The following is a 12,579-nucleotide window of genomic DNA, read 5'->3' on the forward strand; positions in this document are numbered from 1 at the left end:
CAATAGGTAAGCAGCTTGGTTTGAAGAAATCAACTGTGGGAGCAATTATTAGGAAATGGAAGACATACAAGACCACTGACAATCTCCCTCGATCTGGGGCTCCACGCAAGATTTCACCCCGTGGGGTCAAAATGATCAGAAGAACGGTGAGGAAAAAATCCCAGAACCACACGGGGGGACCTAGTGAATGACCTGCCGAGAGCTGGGACCAAAGTAACAAAGCCTACCATCAGTAACACACTACGCCGCCAGGGACTAAAAATCCTGCAGTGCCAGACGTGTCCCCCATCTTAAGCCAGTACATGGCCAGGCCCATCTGAAGTTTGCTAGAGAGCATTTGGATGATCCAGAAGAAGATTGGGAGAATGTCATATGGTCAGATGAAACCAAAATATAACTTTTTGGTTAAAACTCAACTCGTCGTGTTTGGAGGACAAAGAATGCTGAGTTGCATCCAAAGAACACCATACCTACTGTGAAGCATGGGGGTGGAGACATCATGCTTTGGGGCTGTTTTTCTGCAAAGGGACCAGGACGACTGATCCGTGTAAAGGAAAGAATGAATGGGGCCATGTATCGTGAGATTTTGAGTGAAAACCTCCTTCCATTAGCAAGGGCATTGAAGATGAGTCGCTGGTGCGCGAGAGTCACTGGTGCGCGATGAGACAAGGATATCCCTACCAGCCAAACCCTCCCTAACCCGGACGACGCTAGGCCAATTGTGCTTCGCCCCATGGACCTCCCGGTCGCGGCCGGCTGCGACAGAGCAGAGTCTCTGGTGGCATAGCTTGCGCTGCGATGCAGTGCCGTTAGACCACTGCGCCACCCGGGAGGCTGGAATGTATTTTTCAAAGGTTCTACTATGCTTCCGATGTTGTTCGGTAAACGCAACACGCAACAATTTTACTGAGTTACAGTTCATATAAGGGTTAGGTTTGTGGTTGGTCCTTCCTAGAGTGTTGCTTGAGACTATTTCATTAGGCTGTAAGTAAACCGAAGAGAAGCCCAAGTTAAAGCTTTTAGCCTCTATATTGATGTCAAAGTAAACATAACTTGTTTGGAGAGCATTGTGTCTGAACTCAGCTCTGGATTAAGCCTTTAGGAAAACCCTTGATGTGGATCAAACATCCGCTTGGCCAAGCCTCCTCAAGGCCTCTTCTAGGCCGCTCAAAGAAATGCTGTGATCAGGGAGACATTCTTCACACACTTGGCTGTCAACCAACTGGATTTTCAGTCAATTTAACTCACAAGACTGGGATTTGAGGTTTTTCTCTCTCTGCCCCCTACTGCCGAATCCGATCCCCCTCTCCCACACACACACACTTGTTTAGAGCTTGCAAGAAACGCACTTTACTGTACTTGTGCACGTGACATTAAAAACTCTTTCAGTCAACCACTTGAAATGCTTGGGAATTTTCAATAACACATTCCAGAGAAATTGGGCTTCTGTCTGGGTGACACAGTTTGAGGGTTCTGCACTGTTTGACAACTTTCATACATAAATAAATATGCCGGCCTAACCCAGAATGCAATAGGAAGAGATGTTGGCTAGCTAGCACATCTCTCTGAGCGACAGTAACCAGGATGCACCAGAGTGAGAGAAAGAAAATATAAAACAGACTAATAGGAAGAGATGTTGGCTAGCTAGCACATCTCTCTGAGCGACAGTAACCAGGATGCACCAGAGTGAGAGAAAGAAAATATAAAACAGACTAAAAGAAAGTACAAAGTAATGAAAAAGCAGCAGTGAAAGAGAGAGAGAGAGGGTATAAGACAAAGATAAAAAAAGAGGGGAGAAAGAGAGGGAGAAAGCAAGGATAGAGAAAGAGAGGGCTGCTGTGGACCACAGAACAGTAAGCCAGAGCCACGTCAGCACAATAGAAGGGAAGGAAGAGTGGAACCCGCTCCTCCCTCCCCTCTGTCCGTCCCCCTCTGCCTCTCTCTCCATCCTGCCACCCCTTCCAGACCTAGGCATTTTTACTGGAGTATGATTCCCACTGAATGTGAGCTTGAGGTTTCCAAAATGGAAGAATTAGTATGCCCCTATGATGGTCTGCCCCTCTCTTCTTCTTTTTTTTCCCCATTTTCTTATTTTCTTTTTTCGTGTGTCTGAATTAGAAACAGAACGAGAGCCGTCTTTATTCAATGCAGATGTGCACAGACGGAACAGACGTGAGGAAGATTGTAAAGAAAAATCGAGGGAGAGAGAGAGAGAGAGAGAGAGAGAGAGAGAGAGAGAGAGAGAGAGAGTCTGCATGTGTTATGAGCTGAGGAGGCTGGTGGGAGGAGCTACAGGAGGCTGGTGGGAGGAGCTACAGGAGGTCGGGTTCATTGTAATGGCTGGAATGGCATAAAAGGAATGAAGTTAAACATGTGGTTTCCAGACGTTTGATGTGTTTGATACCGTTCCATTTATTCCATTCCAGCCATTACAATAAGTCCCCCCCACCTCCCCCACCACCAGCCTCCTCTGGTTCTGAGGTATGGTGTTATACAGAGCTGATCTTGGCCGTTGGAGTAGAAATATCAGCCACTCAACAATAGTCATAATCATTTCACTGTACTTGCGCACGTGACATTAAAACTTGAGACTTGTAAGGCCAACAGGCTTGAAAAAACCACAACCTGACAGGTCTATAGAGTTTGGCTAAAGTTCAATCCAAACACTCCACCAGAGCTGAGGCTTACTGAAGTGAATTATGGCGCATGAAGCACAGAGGGATCGTGGGAGAGGTGGCGGTGAGAGACTTGAAACACGCATGGCGTGCGTGTTTCAAGTTGAAAGTTTTAATGTCGCACGCACAAGTACAGGGAAATGCCTTTCTTGCCAGCTCTGACAGCTCCGAGAGTCCAGTTGGTAGCGAATCCGCGATCGGAGGTCATCCATCTTATTATTAAGTGTCCACAAGGGGCCAGTAGAATGGAGGGAAGAGGTGGCCAGTTTTCCCTTCGCCTTAATCTCAACAGGATCCCCCCCCCCCCTCTCTTGCCTCTGTAACGCCAGTGTTTCCTCTTGGGAAGCCCGAAAAATTGGGTTGGAATTACAGAGAGCCCTGGGCAGATGAGTCGAAGTAGAAGCCCGAATTGGGGTAATAAACTGGCGATCTGATGTTTAAGAGTTCTTGGCGGTTGGAAGAAATAATAGCTGATACGTTACCTGAAAATAGACTCAAATTAAACGACACAATAATCACAAGACAGCAAAGTTGGGTCGGAGCTTGCATAACAGCGGCCATCCAGTGCGGCGCCACTTTTGATATCTATGAGTGTGTTGGGGTCTATGAGTGTGTTGGGGTCTATGAGTGTGTTGGGGTCTATGAGTGTGTTGGGGTCTATGAGTGTGTTGGGGTCTATGAGTGTGTTGGGGTCTATGAGTGTGTTGGGGTCTATGAGTGTGTTGGGGTCTATGAGTGTGTTGGGGTCTATGAGTGTGTTGGGGTCTATGAGTGTGTTGGGGTCTATGAGTGTGTTGGGGTCTATGAGTGTGTTGGGGTCTATGTGTGTGTTGGGGTCTATGAGTGTGTTGGGGTCTATGAGTGTGTTGGGGTCTATGAGTGTGTTGGGGTCTATGAGTGTGTTGGGGTCTATGAGTGTGTTGGGGTCTATGAGTGTGTTGGGGTCTATGAGTGTGTTGGGGTCTATGAGTGTGTTGGGGTCTATGAGTGTGTTGGGGTCTATGAGTGTGTTGGGGTCTATGTGTGTGTGTGGGGTCTATGAGTGTGTGTGGGGTCTATGAGTGTGTTGGGGTCTATGAGTGTGTTGGGGTCTATGAGTGTGTTGGGGTCTATGAGTGTGTTGGGGTCTATGTGTGTGTGTGGGGTCTATGAGTGTGTTGGGGTCTATGAGTGTGTTGGGGTCTATGAGTGTGTTGGGGTCTATGAGTGTGTTGGGGTCTATGAGTGTGTTGGGGTCTATGAGTGTGTTGGGGTCTATGAGTGTGTTGGGGTCTATGAGTGTGTTGGGGTCTATGAGTGTGTTGGGGTCTATGAGTGTGTTGGGGTCTATGAGTGTGTTGGGGTCTATGAGTGTGTTGGGGTCTATGAGTGTGTTGGGGTCTATGTGTGTGTGTGGGGTCTATGAGTGTGTTGGGGTCTATGAGTGTGTTGGGGTCTATGAGTGTGTTGAGGTCTATGAGTGTGTTGGGGTCTATGAGTGTGTTGGGGTCTATGTGTGTGTGTGGGGTCTATGAGTGTGTTGGGGTCTATGAGTGTGTTGGGGTCTATGAGTGTGTTGGGGTCTATGAGTGTGTTGGGGTCTATGAGTGTGTTGGGGTCTATGAGTGTGTTGGGGTCTATGAGTGTGTTGGGGTCTATGTGTGTGTGTGGGGTCTATGAGTGTGTTGGGGTCTATGAGTGTGTTGGGGTCTATGAGTGTGTTGGGGTCTATGAGTGTGTTGGGGTCTATGAGTGTGTTGGGGTCTATGAGTGTGTTGGGGTCTATGTGTGTGTGTGGGGTCTATGAGTGTGTTGGGGTCTATGAGTGTGTTGGGGTCTATGAGTGTGTTGGGGTCTATGAGTGTGTTGGGGTCTATGAGTGTGTTGGGGTCTATGTGTGTGTGTGGGGTCTATGAGTGTGTGTGGGGTCTATGAGTGTGTTGGGGTCTATGAGTGTGTTGGGGTCTATGAGTGTGTTGGGGTCTATGAGTGTGTTGGGGTCTATGTGTGTGTGTGGGGTCTATGAGTGTGTTGGGGTCTATGAGTGTGTTGGGGTCTATGAGTGTGTTGGGGTCTATGAGTGTGTTGGGGTCTATGAGTGTGTTGGGGTCTATGAGTGTGTTGGGGTCTATGTGTGTGTGTGGGGTCTATGAGTGTGTGTGGGGTCTATGAGTGTGTTGGGGTCTATAGCGGTAGGTGAGTCTTCACATTTGGCCCACCCAATCTGCAGTGCTGTACACTATCATGTCATCATGATGCAACGGCCAATAAAACGGGTAGCTAGTTGGAAGGGGAACAGAGGCGTGTGAGGGGATGAGAGGAATGGCACAGGTGGGAGAAAAAGAGACAGGTCTTTTGGGAGTCTTACTGCAGTCAGGGACTCCCCAGCCACGGTTAAGACATTACACCAGTGTTTTAAAGTAGTTTTTATTTTATTTTTTATTATTGACTAGGACCGAGTTCATCTGAGTCAACGCCCAAAGGTAGGGAAGAGGGCATGAGCAGCCAATAGGAACAGACTTAGTAGAGGAGAGGCCACGAGCAGCCAATAGGATCAAACTTAGCTAGGTAGTATCTTTGGCATCCCACTAACAAGCATGAGATGATATTTCAGTGAACAAGGTCATCTGTACATTGGGGTAGTAGAGGGACGGGACGATCGGAGGGGATAGTGAGGAAGACATGAAAGAAAGGAACAGGTATCATTTCAGTTCAAAGGTCAAAGGAGATCAACCAATTAGTGAATGGTCATAATCAGGTACTTACCAGGGTACAGTTGTTTGGTGGGGGCGCTGAGCTGGGCTTCTTTGGATACTCTGTAGGCCACATCGGCTCCTTTTGTTGACTTCCTATGCGCGCAGAAACCTGTCGTTTTCGTAACGCCGTCAGGTAAACTGGGAAAATCTAAAATCTTCAAGAGGTCCGCTGGCTCCACTACAGAGGGAAAGAGGGAGAGACAGATTGTAGGTTGGACTCATATAAAGACACTCATTTCAAATTCAGACTCACATCTCTCAATAATCACAATAAAGTATACCACAGCACAAATCCATGCCACCCACAGCGTTAAAAGCCCCCCACAACAGGAGAGACTGTCAGTATCCATTCCAAGTAAACCAATTATTCAGGCTGTAGACAGATAAACAGATCCTCCTTTCACTAGCCATTAGCTGGTACCTGCTTAAAGTACAGTAGGTGCACTCCAGACGCCTTCTTTCTATCCAGTCCCCTCTGACCCCTATTCTCTCACTGATGAGACAGGGGGACAGTTATATGAACACCCTAAACTGTGAGAGTGTGTCCTACACTCTAACCACAGATCTAGGATCAGATTCATGTGCCCAATTTCCAAATCTTAACCATTAGGGGGTTTAAAAAATCTGTACTTGAATAAGGGATAAAGGCAACTTCTATGCCAATTGTGTGGATGCAATGACGCACTAGAGCCATGACAGAGTCCATCTCTCCATCCATTCATCCACCACACACTAAAGCTCCAGCTGTCTCCCGCTTCCTTCCCAAAAACATGCAATTAGCACACTCTCAGGCAGGGCCTTGGGGTTTCCTCCGGAGCACTGCAGGGGTAGTAAAGGTGCAGGAGCAGGAGCAGCACGGTTGTGTTAGGACAGGGTGTGACATTTTGGTTGAACCCGTGACCTTACGCATGCTGGCCAAAATAACCCCAACAAGCCAAGAACAAACAGCTGTGTCGGACAGATGCTACACTGTAAGAAATTAGGTGTTTCATCTACTTGAGTAAATGTGATGTCCTATTGAGTAAAAAAAAACTTGAACAAGTAGTTTGAATTTACACAAATAAAGTCCAGGGAATTAATACTAGCCATAAAAATGTGACGGATTTTGAGATAATATGATTCAATATGAGTTGAAGTAACACAATTATTTAGTAAACCCAAAATAAAAGTGTTCCACAAGCGTTTCATGTTAAACATTGTGCAATGTATTTGATCATTCACAATTTGAACCCACTTTGTTGAGCACAGTGCCCAGTCCACCAGCAGTAACGGGGTCAAACCGCAAGCGCTACAGGATGTTGCATTTGCCTCTGTCATTAAGAATAGTGGCGGTGGGAAGGGGTCGTCTCATCATTGAACATCAATGTTCTTGACGGGTTCGATAGCCTTTCGTCATGAGCCATTACACCTCTTGGTTACAACAAGCTGCTTAATACGAATATAGAAATCGACTTTTCTTTCTTCAAACATGCATACAACGTTATGTAAAATAATCATAAAGTAAGAAAATGTTGAATTACCCACAATCATCTAAAAACGAAGCCACATGGCAAGTTGTTGCAAGAACTTAAAATGATTAAGTACAGAGAAATCGGATCAAATGTTTAGTAAATGAAATCACTTCAAATACTTCCTTAAATATTTTGGTAGAATGAAATGAACAAATAATTAGTTTACAGCGTACTGAAGCTGCAATGGTCTCTGCCTCAAGGCTGCTGCCCAGAGCATGGAGCATAGGCCCAGGACTACTCAGAGCAGAGTCACACTGAAGGTCTGGAGACAGGAGAAGGGATGGGCCCATAAAGGGACCACATCGGGTCTAAGTGAGGGGTGCAGGGTGGTCAATACAAAATGGAGGTGATTTGAAGGTAGTAAAACAATAGAAGGAACTGTTCATTGCAAGGTTTTAAGAACCAAAACAAAGACAAAAGCACGCATTCTCTGGCGCTGTGTTTGCGTTATTGTGTTCTGATGAACCCACTCCAGCAAGGCTGAGAAAAGCTCTCTTCAAATATTCACACACACACACACACACACAGGTAAAAACAGGGAGGATCGGGTGTCCGGTCAGACAGGACCACAGACACTTAATCAGTCTGTTCAGAGCGGAGCTTTCAATAGCCCCAACCATCTGAGAGAGGATGGAAAGAATGGAGGGAGGGAGCTCCACAACAGACTCCATCTGGAGGTCATTACACAGGGCTCTCACATGCAGTACAGATCAATCAAAATAAACTACTCCAGCTCTTAACAAAATTCCAGATTCAAACAGACTACAGATACACATGACCATCGATCACCGTCACCCTCCACAGCTGTAGGGGGAATCATTTCCTTCATAACTTCCACATCCTCTACCGCCGATGATATCATTGCATCACTGTCAGCTAGCTCCAGAAAGCTTTGAAAATGTGAGCTCTTACAATATCTGAATCTGGACAGGCATCTGACCCATATCACACGCAGCACGAACAATCATCCCACACACATACATGTAAACACACCTAACGACACTCACGGTAGGTCAAAACGCAGACTGATACATACGGTATAAACACAGAAGGAGAGAGAGAGAGAGAGAGCTCTTTCATATGGGTGTGTGCTGATCATGAAGAGGAAAATAAGTGGGAATGGAGTCAGATGAAAGAATGCGAACTATGTGGTGATTCCCTATCCAACTCTCTCCCTATCCAAAACTCTCTCCTGCTGTCTCTCAATTCAATTTCAATTTAAGGGGCTTTATTGGCATGGGAAACATATGGGTTACATTGCCAAAGCATGTGAAATAGATGATCAACAAACGTGAAATAAACAGTACATACATTTCAATTGTTGAATTATGTCTATATACACAGTGTTGTAATGATGTGCAAATTGTTAAATTACAAAAGGGAAAATAAATCAACATAAATAATGGTGTTTCTTCTTCACTGGTTGCCCTTTTCTTGCGGCAAAAGGTCACAAAACTTGCTGCTGTGATTGCACACTGTGGTATTTCACCCAATACATATGGGAGTTTATCAAAATTGGATTTTGTTTTCGAATTCTTTGTGGGTCTGTGTAATCTGAGGGAAATATGTGTCTCTAATATGGTCATACATTTGGCAGGAGGTTAGGAAGGGTAGCTCAGTTTCCACCTCATTTGGTGGGCAGTGTGCACATAGTCTGTCTTCTCTTGAGAGCCAGGTCTGACTTCGGCGGCCTTTCTCAATAGCAAGGCTATGCTCACTGAGTCTGTACATAGTCAAAAATTTCCTTAATTTTGGGTCAGTCACAGTGGTCAGGTATTCTGCCACTGTGTACTCTCTGTTTAGGGCCAAATAGCGTTCTAGTTTGCTCTATTTTTTTTGTTAATTCTTTCCAATGTGTCAAGTAATTATCTTCAATCCTGTTTGCTCAGGTTTCTTTGTAAATATATTTGTAGAATTCTGCATGCAGAGTCTCAATTTGGTGTTTGTCCCATTTTGTGAATTCTTGGTTGGTGAAGACCAGACCTCACAACCATAAATGCAAGGGTTCTATAACTGATTCAATATTTTTTTTTACCAGATGCTAATTCATATGTTGAATTTTATGTTCCTTTTGATGGCATAGAAGGCCCTTCTTGCCTTGTCTCTCAGATCGTCCATAGCTTTGTGGAAGTTACCTGTGGAATTTATATTTGTGGTCCTGGCAACTGGACCTTTTTTGGAACACCATTATTTTTGTCTTACTGACATTTACTGTCAGGGCCCAGGTCTGACAGAATCTGTGCAGAAGATCTAGGTGCTGCTGTAGGCCCTCCTTGTCTGGGGACAGAAGCACCAGATCATCAGCAAACAGTAGACATTTGGCTTCAAATTCTATCAGGGTGAGGCTGGGTGCCGCAGACTGTTCTAGTGCCCTCGCCAATTTGTTGATATATATGTTGAAGAGGGTGGGGCTTAAGCTGCATCCCTGTCTCACACCCCGGCCCTGTGGAAAGAAATGTGTGTCTTTCTTGCCAATTTATGTGATATCTTTTTCCCCCAACACCAGTTTCCATCAATTTGTATAGCAGACCCTCATGCCAAATTGAGTCGAAAGCTTTTTTGAAATCAACAAAGCACGTGAAGACTTTGCCTTTGTTATGGTTTGTTTGTTTGTCAATTAGGGTGTGCAGGGTAAATATGTGGTAAAAAGCCCATTTGACATTTGCTCAGTGCATTGTTTTCGCTGAGGAAACGTACGAGTCTGCTGTTAATGATAACGCAGAGGATTTTCCCAAGGTTGCTGTTGACCCATATCCCCCGGTAGTTATTGGGGTCAAATTTGTCTCCACTTTTGTGGATTGGGGTGATCAGTCCTTGGTTCCAAATATTAGGGAAGATGCCAGAGCTGAGGATGATGTTAAAGAGTTTAAGTAAATACAATTGGAATGTGTGGTCTGTATATTTCATTTAGGATACCATCAACCCCACAGACCTTTTTGGGTTGGAGGGTTTGTATTTTGTCCTGTAGTTCATTCAATGTAATTGGAAAATCCAGTGGGTTCTGGTAGTCTTTAATAGTTGATTCAAATATTTGTATTTCATCGTGTATATGTTTTTTTCTGTTTGTTCTTTGTTATAGAGCCAAAAAGATTGGATAAGTGGTTTATCCATACATCTCCATTTTGGATAGATATGTCTTTGTGTTGTTGTTTGTTTAGAGTTTTCCAATTTTCCCAAAGTGGTTATATTCTATGGATTCTTCAATTACATTGAACTGATTTCTTACATGCTGTTCCTTCTTTTTCTGTAGTGTATTTCTGTATTGTTTTAGTGATTCACCATAGTGAAGGCTTAGGTTTTCTGGGTCTCTATGTTTTGGGTTGGATAGGTTTCTCAATTTTTTCTTAGGTTTTTTTCATTATTCATCAAACCATTTGTCATTGTTGTTAATTTTCTTAAGTTGTCTCTCTCCCTCATTATCCAAACCCTTCCCTTGTTTCCTCTATCAGCTGGGGGGGGGGGGGGGGGGGGGCTGATTAGTGTCACACTTTTGCCTCAGCCCCAGCTAACACACCTGGCTCCAATAATCAACTAATCATGATCTTCAGTTAAAAATGTAATTTGTTTAAATCAGGTGTGTTTGGTAGGGATGGGGGAAAGGTGTGACACCAATCAGGCTCCGCGAGGACTGGAATTACCCAGGCCAGATAGAGAATGACTATCACTGGCATTTCTGACTGACTGAAATGTGATAACTCGTCTAAAAGACCTCTACTACAGTCGGATAGTTCCCCCCTGTCAAAATGAAGTGAAACATAAACTTACATCAACACTAGTCAAAAAAAATGTGTAAAACAAAACTATTTTGAGAGACAATACCTCTGAAATCCTATCCACATGAGTCTCCAGAGGACACACTGTATCTACAAGAATAGAATACTCTGTGAACGCATGAACCTGCTCTACCTTTTCTCTAGGGCAATTTGGGAATGCTGCCTGCCATTCTCATACTGCTCCCTGTCAATCCCATACCACCACACTGTTTATCTTCAACCTGCCAACAGCCCAGAGCCCGTCGGTCTCCCGGGAAACCCACAGCCACAAGGCCCATGGGAGGAGGCCGATATGGGCGGAGGTGGAGCGGGATGAAACCTCACGACAGCCACCACAGAAGAACACTGAGAGATTGCTAGGGCCACTGGGCATCACATCAAGACAGAACTGTCACACACATAGACACACATGCACTCACTCACATAGTTTACACATGTGCGGGCACACACCAATGCATAGTCTCTTTCTATAAGTGAAAAAAACGTGAAACATAGAGTAGAAAGTTGTCTGAAACATAACAAAATATGTCAATCTGACCACTCACACACTCCTAGACGTTCCTCCGTTCATCATCATGAAACCCCACCTAACTCAATATCTTCAGGGCATCCCTCTCTCTCCTGATTACACAGTGGCTGAACACAGTGGCGTCTGTCTATAACCCTCAAGTCTAACTTGATGTGAACAAAAATTACCGTCTGAAAACACTCAAACCCACTGAGCTCTCATAGTAACAACAGGCTTTAGTTAAACACCCAAAAATCACTTAGGACCTTGTGTTAGGTATAGGGTAACCTTGAGGTAGGAACTTCTGTATAAGCTAGCTCCATCAAATCACTTAGGAACCTTGGGTTAGGTATAGGGTAACCTTGAGGTAGGAACTTCTGTATAAGCTAGCTCCATCAAATCACTTAGGAACCTTGTGTTAGGTATAGGGTAACCTTGAGGTAGGAACTTCTGTATAAGCTAGCTCCATCAAATCACTTAGGACCTTGTAGTAGGAGGTACGTAGCAGAATACATTCAAATCCACTGAGTCACACTATGATGGCTATACTTTCTTCTAGCCAACGTTATGCCAGCGTGTTTTACAGTAATTAGTGTCTGGTGAATGTCGGGTGTCTTAGTCTGTCGTTTGTCTTCTAGCCATATCCTCCATTCCCCTCTCCTCCCTGTCTCTGTTAAGTCCTCAGACAGCCACCATTCATCCAGACTGACCCCACTGCCGATCCAGGGCTCCCCACATCCATATAAGGACATAATCCAACACACTTCCTGCTGCTAGGCGTCATGTGAATATGGTAGTCAAAGAGTTCAACTTTAGTTGACTTGCTGACGCTCCGCTCAACCCCCCCCCCCACACACACACACACACACACACACACTGTTACCACAACTGAGCTAGGATAGCTATAGGTTCCTCTAGCCCAGCATCGGCACTACAACTTCATAGGGTTGTCTATAGTCTCCAATTACAAGATACTATCTGGGACAATACAGAGAAAACAAAGCAGGCCAAACTCTTTGGTCCTTTAAAAACCTGCTGTTTGTAAAAAAAATATGATGTTCTACAGCTTGGAAAATAAATAAATGTTACTCTGGATGACAACATAATGATGTTTGTTTCTGACATTAGGGCTGTTTCCCTTAAAGGAGGTAAATTCGCTTTGCGTTTGGTTTCCTTGCCACGTAACTAACGAGTATCGGTATACTGGTTATCGTCCCAGCCCTACAAGATACCAAATCAATAAATAACCGATATACTTATTAAAGGTCCCGTCCAACTCCACTCTGCAGTTCCAGAAGCCATAGCCATTTAACATGGTTATATCTACCCCTCCTGAACTTAGAAGCACGTGTCTGTCTGTTAGGCTTAGCTAGGCAG

The 12,579-nt window shown here is 44.8% G+C and overlaps 1 protein-coding gene across 5 annotated transcripts in view; it reads right to left on the reverse strand.

The window, feature by feature from the left end:
- The window catches only part of LOC110509310 (collagen alpha-1(XI) chain), a 128,385-nt gene that overhangs the window by 86,491 nt on the left and 29,315 nt on the right, over positions 1 to 12,579 (reverse strand). For all 5 annotated transcript variants that reach the window (XM_036967666.1, XM_036967665.1, XM_036967664.1 and 2 more), the window contains exon 2: positions 5,421 to 5,588. In XM_036967666.1, coding sequence (XP_036823561.1) covers positions 5,421 to 5,588 — 168 coding nt within the window. The remainder of the gene's footprint in view (positions 1 to 5,420; positions 5,589 to 12,579) is intronic.

This window comes from Oncorhynchus mykiss, chromosome Y (assembly GCF_013265735.2).
Source record: "Oncorhynchus mykiss isolate Arlee chromosome Y, USDA_OmykA_1.1, whole genome shotgun sequence".
In the NCBI taxonomy this organism is placed as follows: Eukaryota; Metazoa; Chordata; class Actinopteri; order Salmoniformes; family Salmonidae; genus Oncorhynchus; species Oncorhynchus mykiss.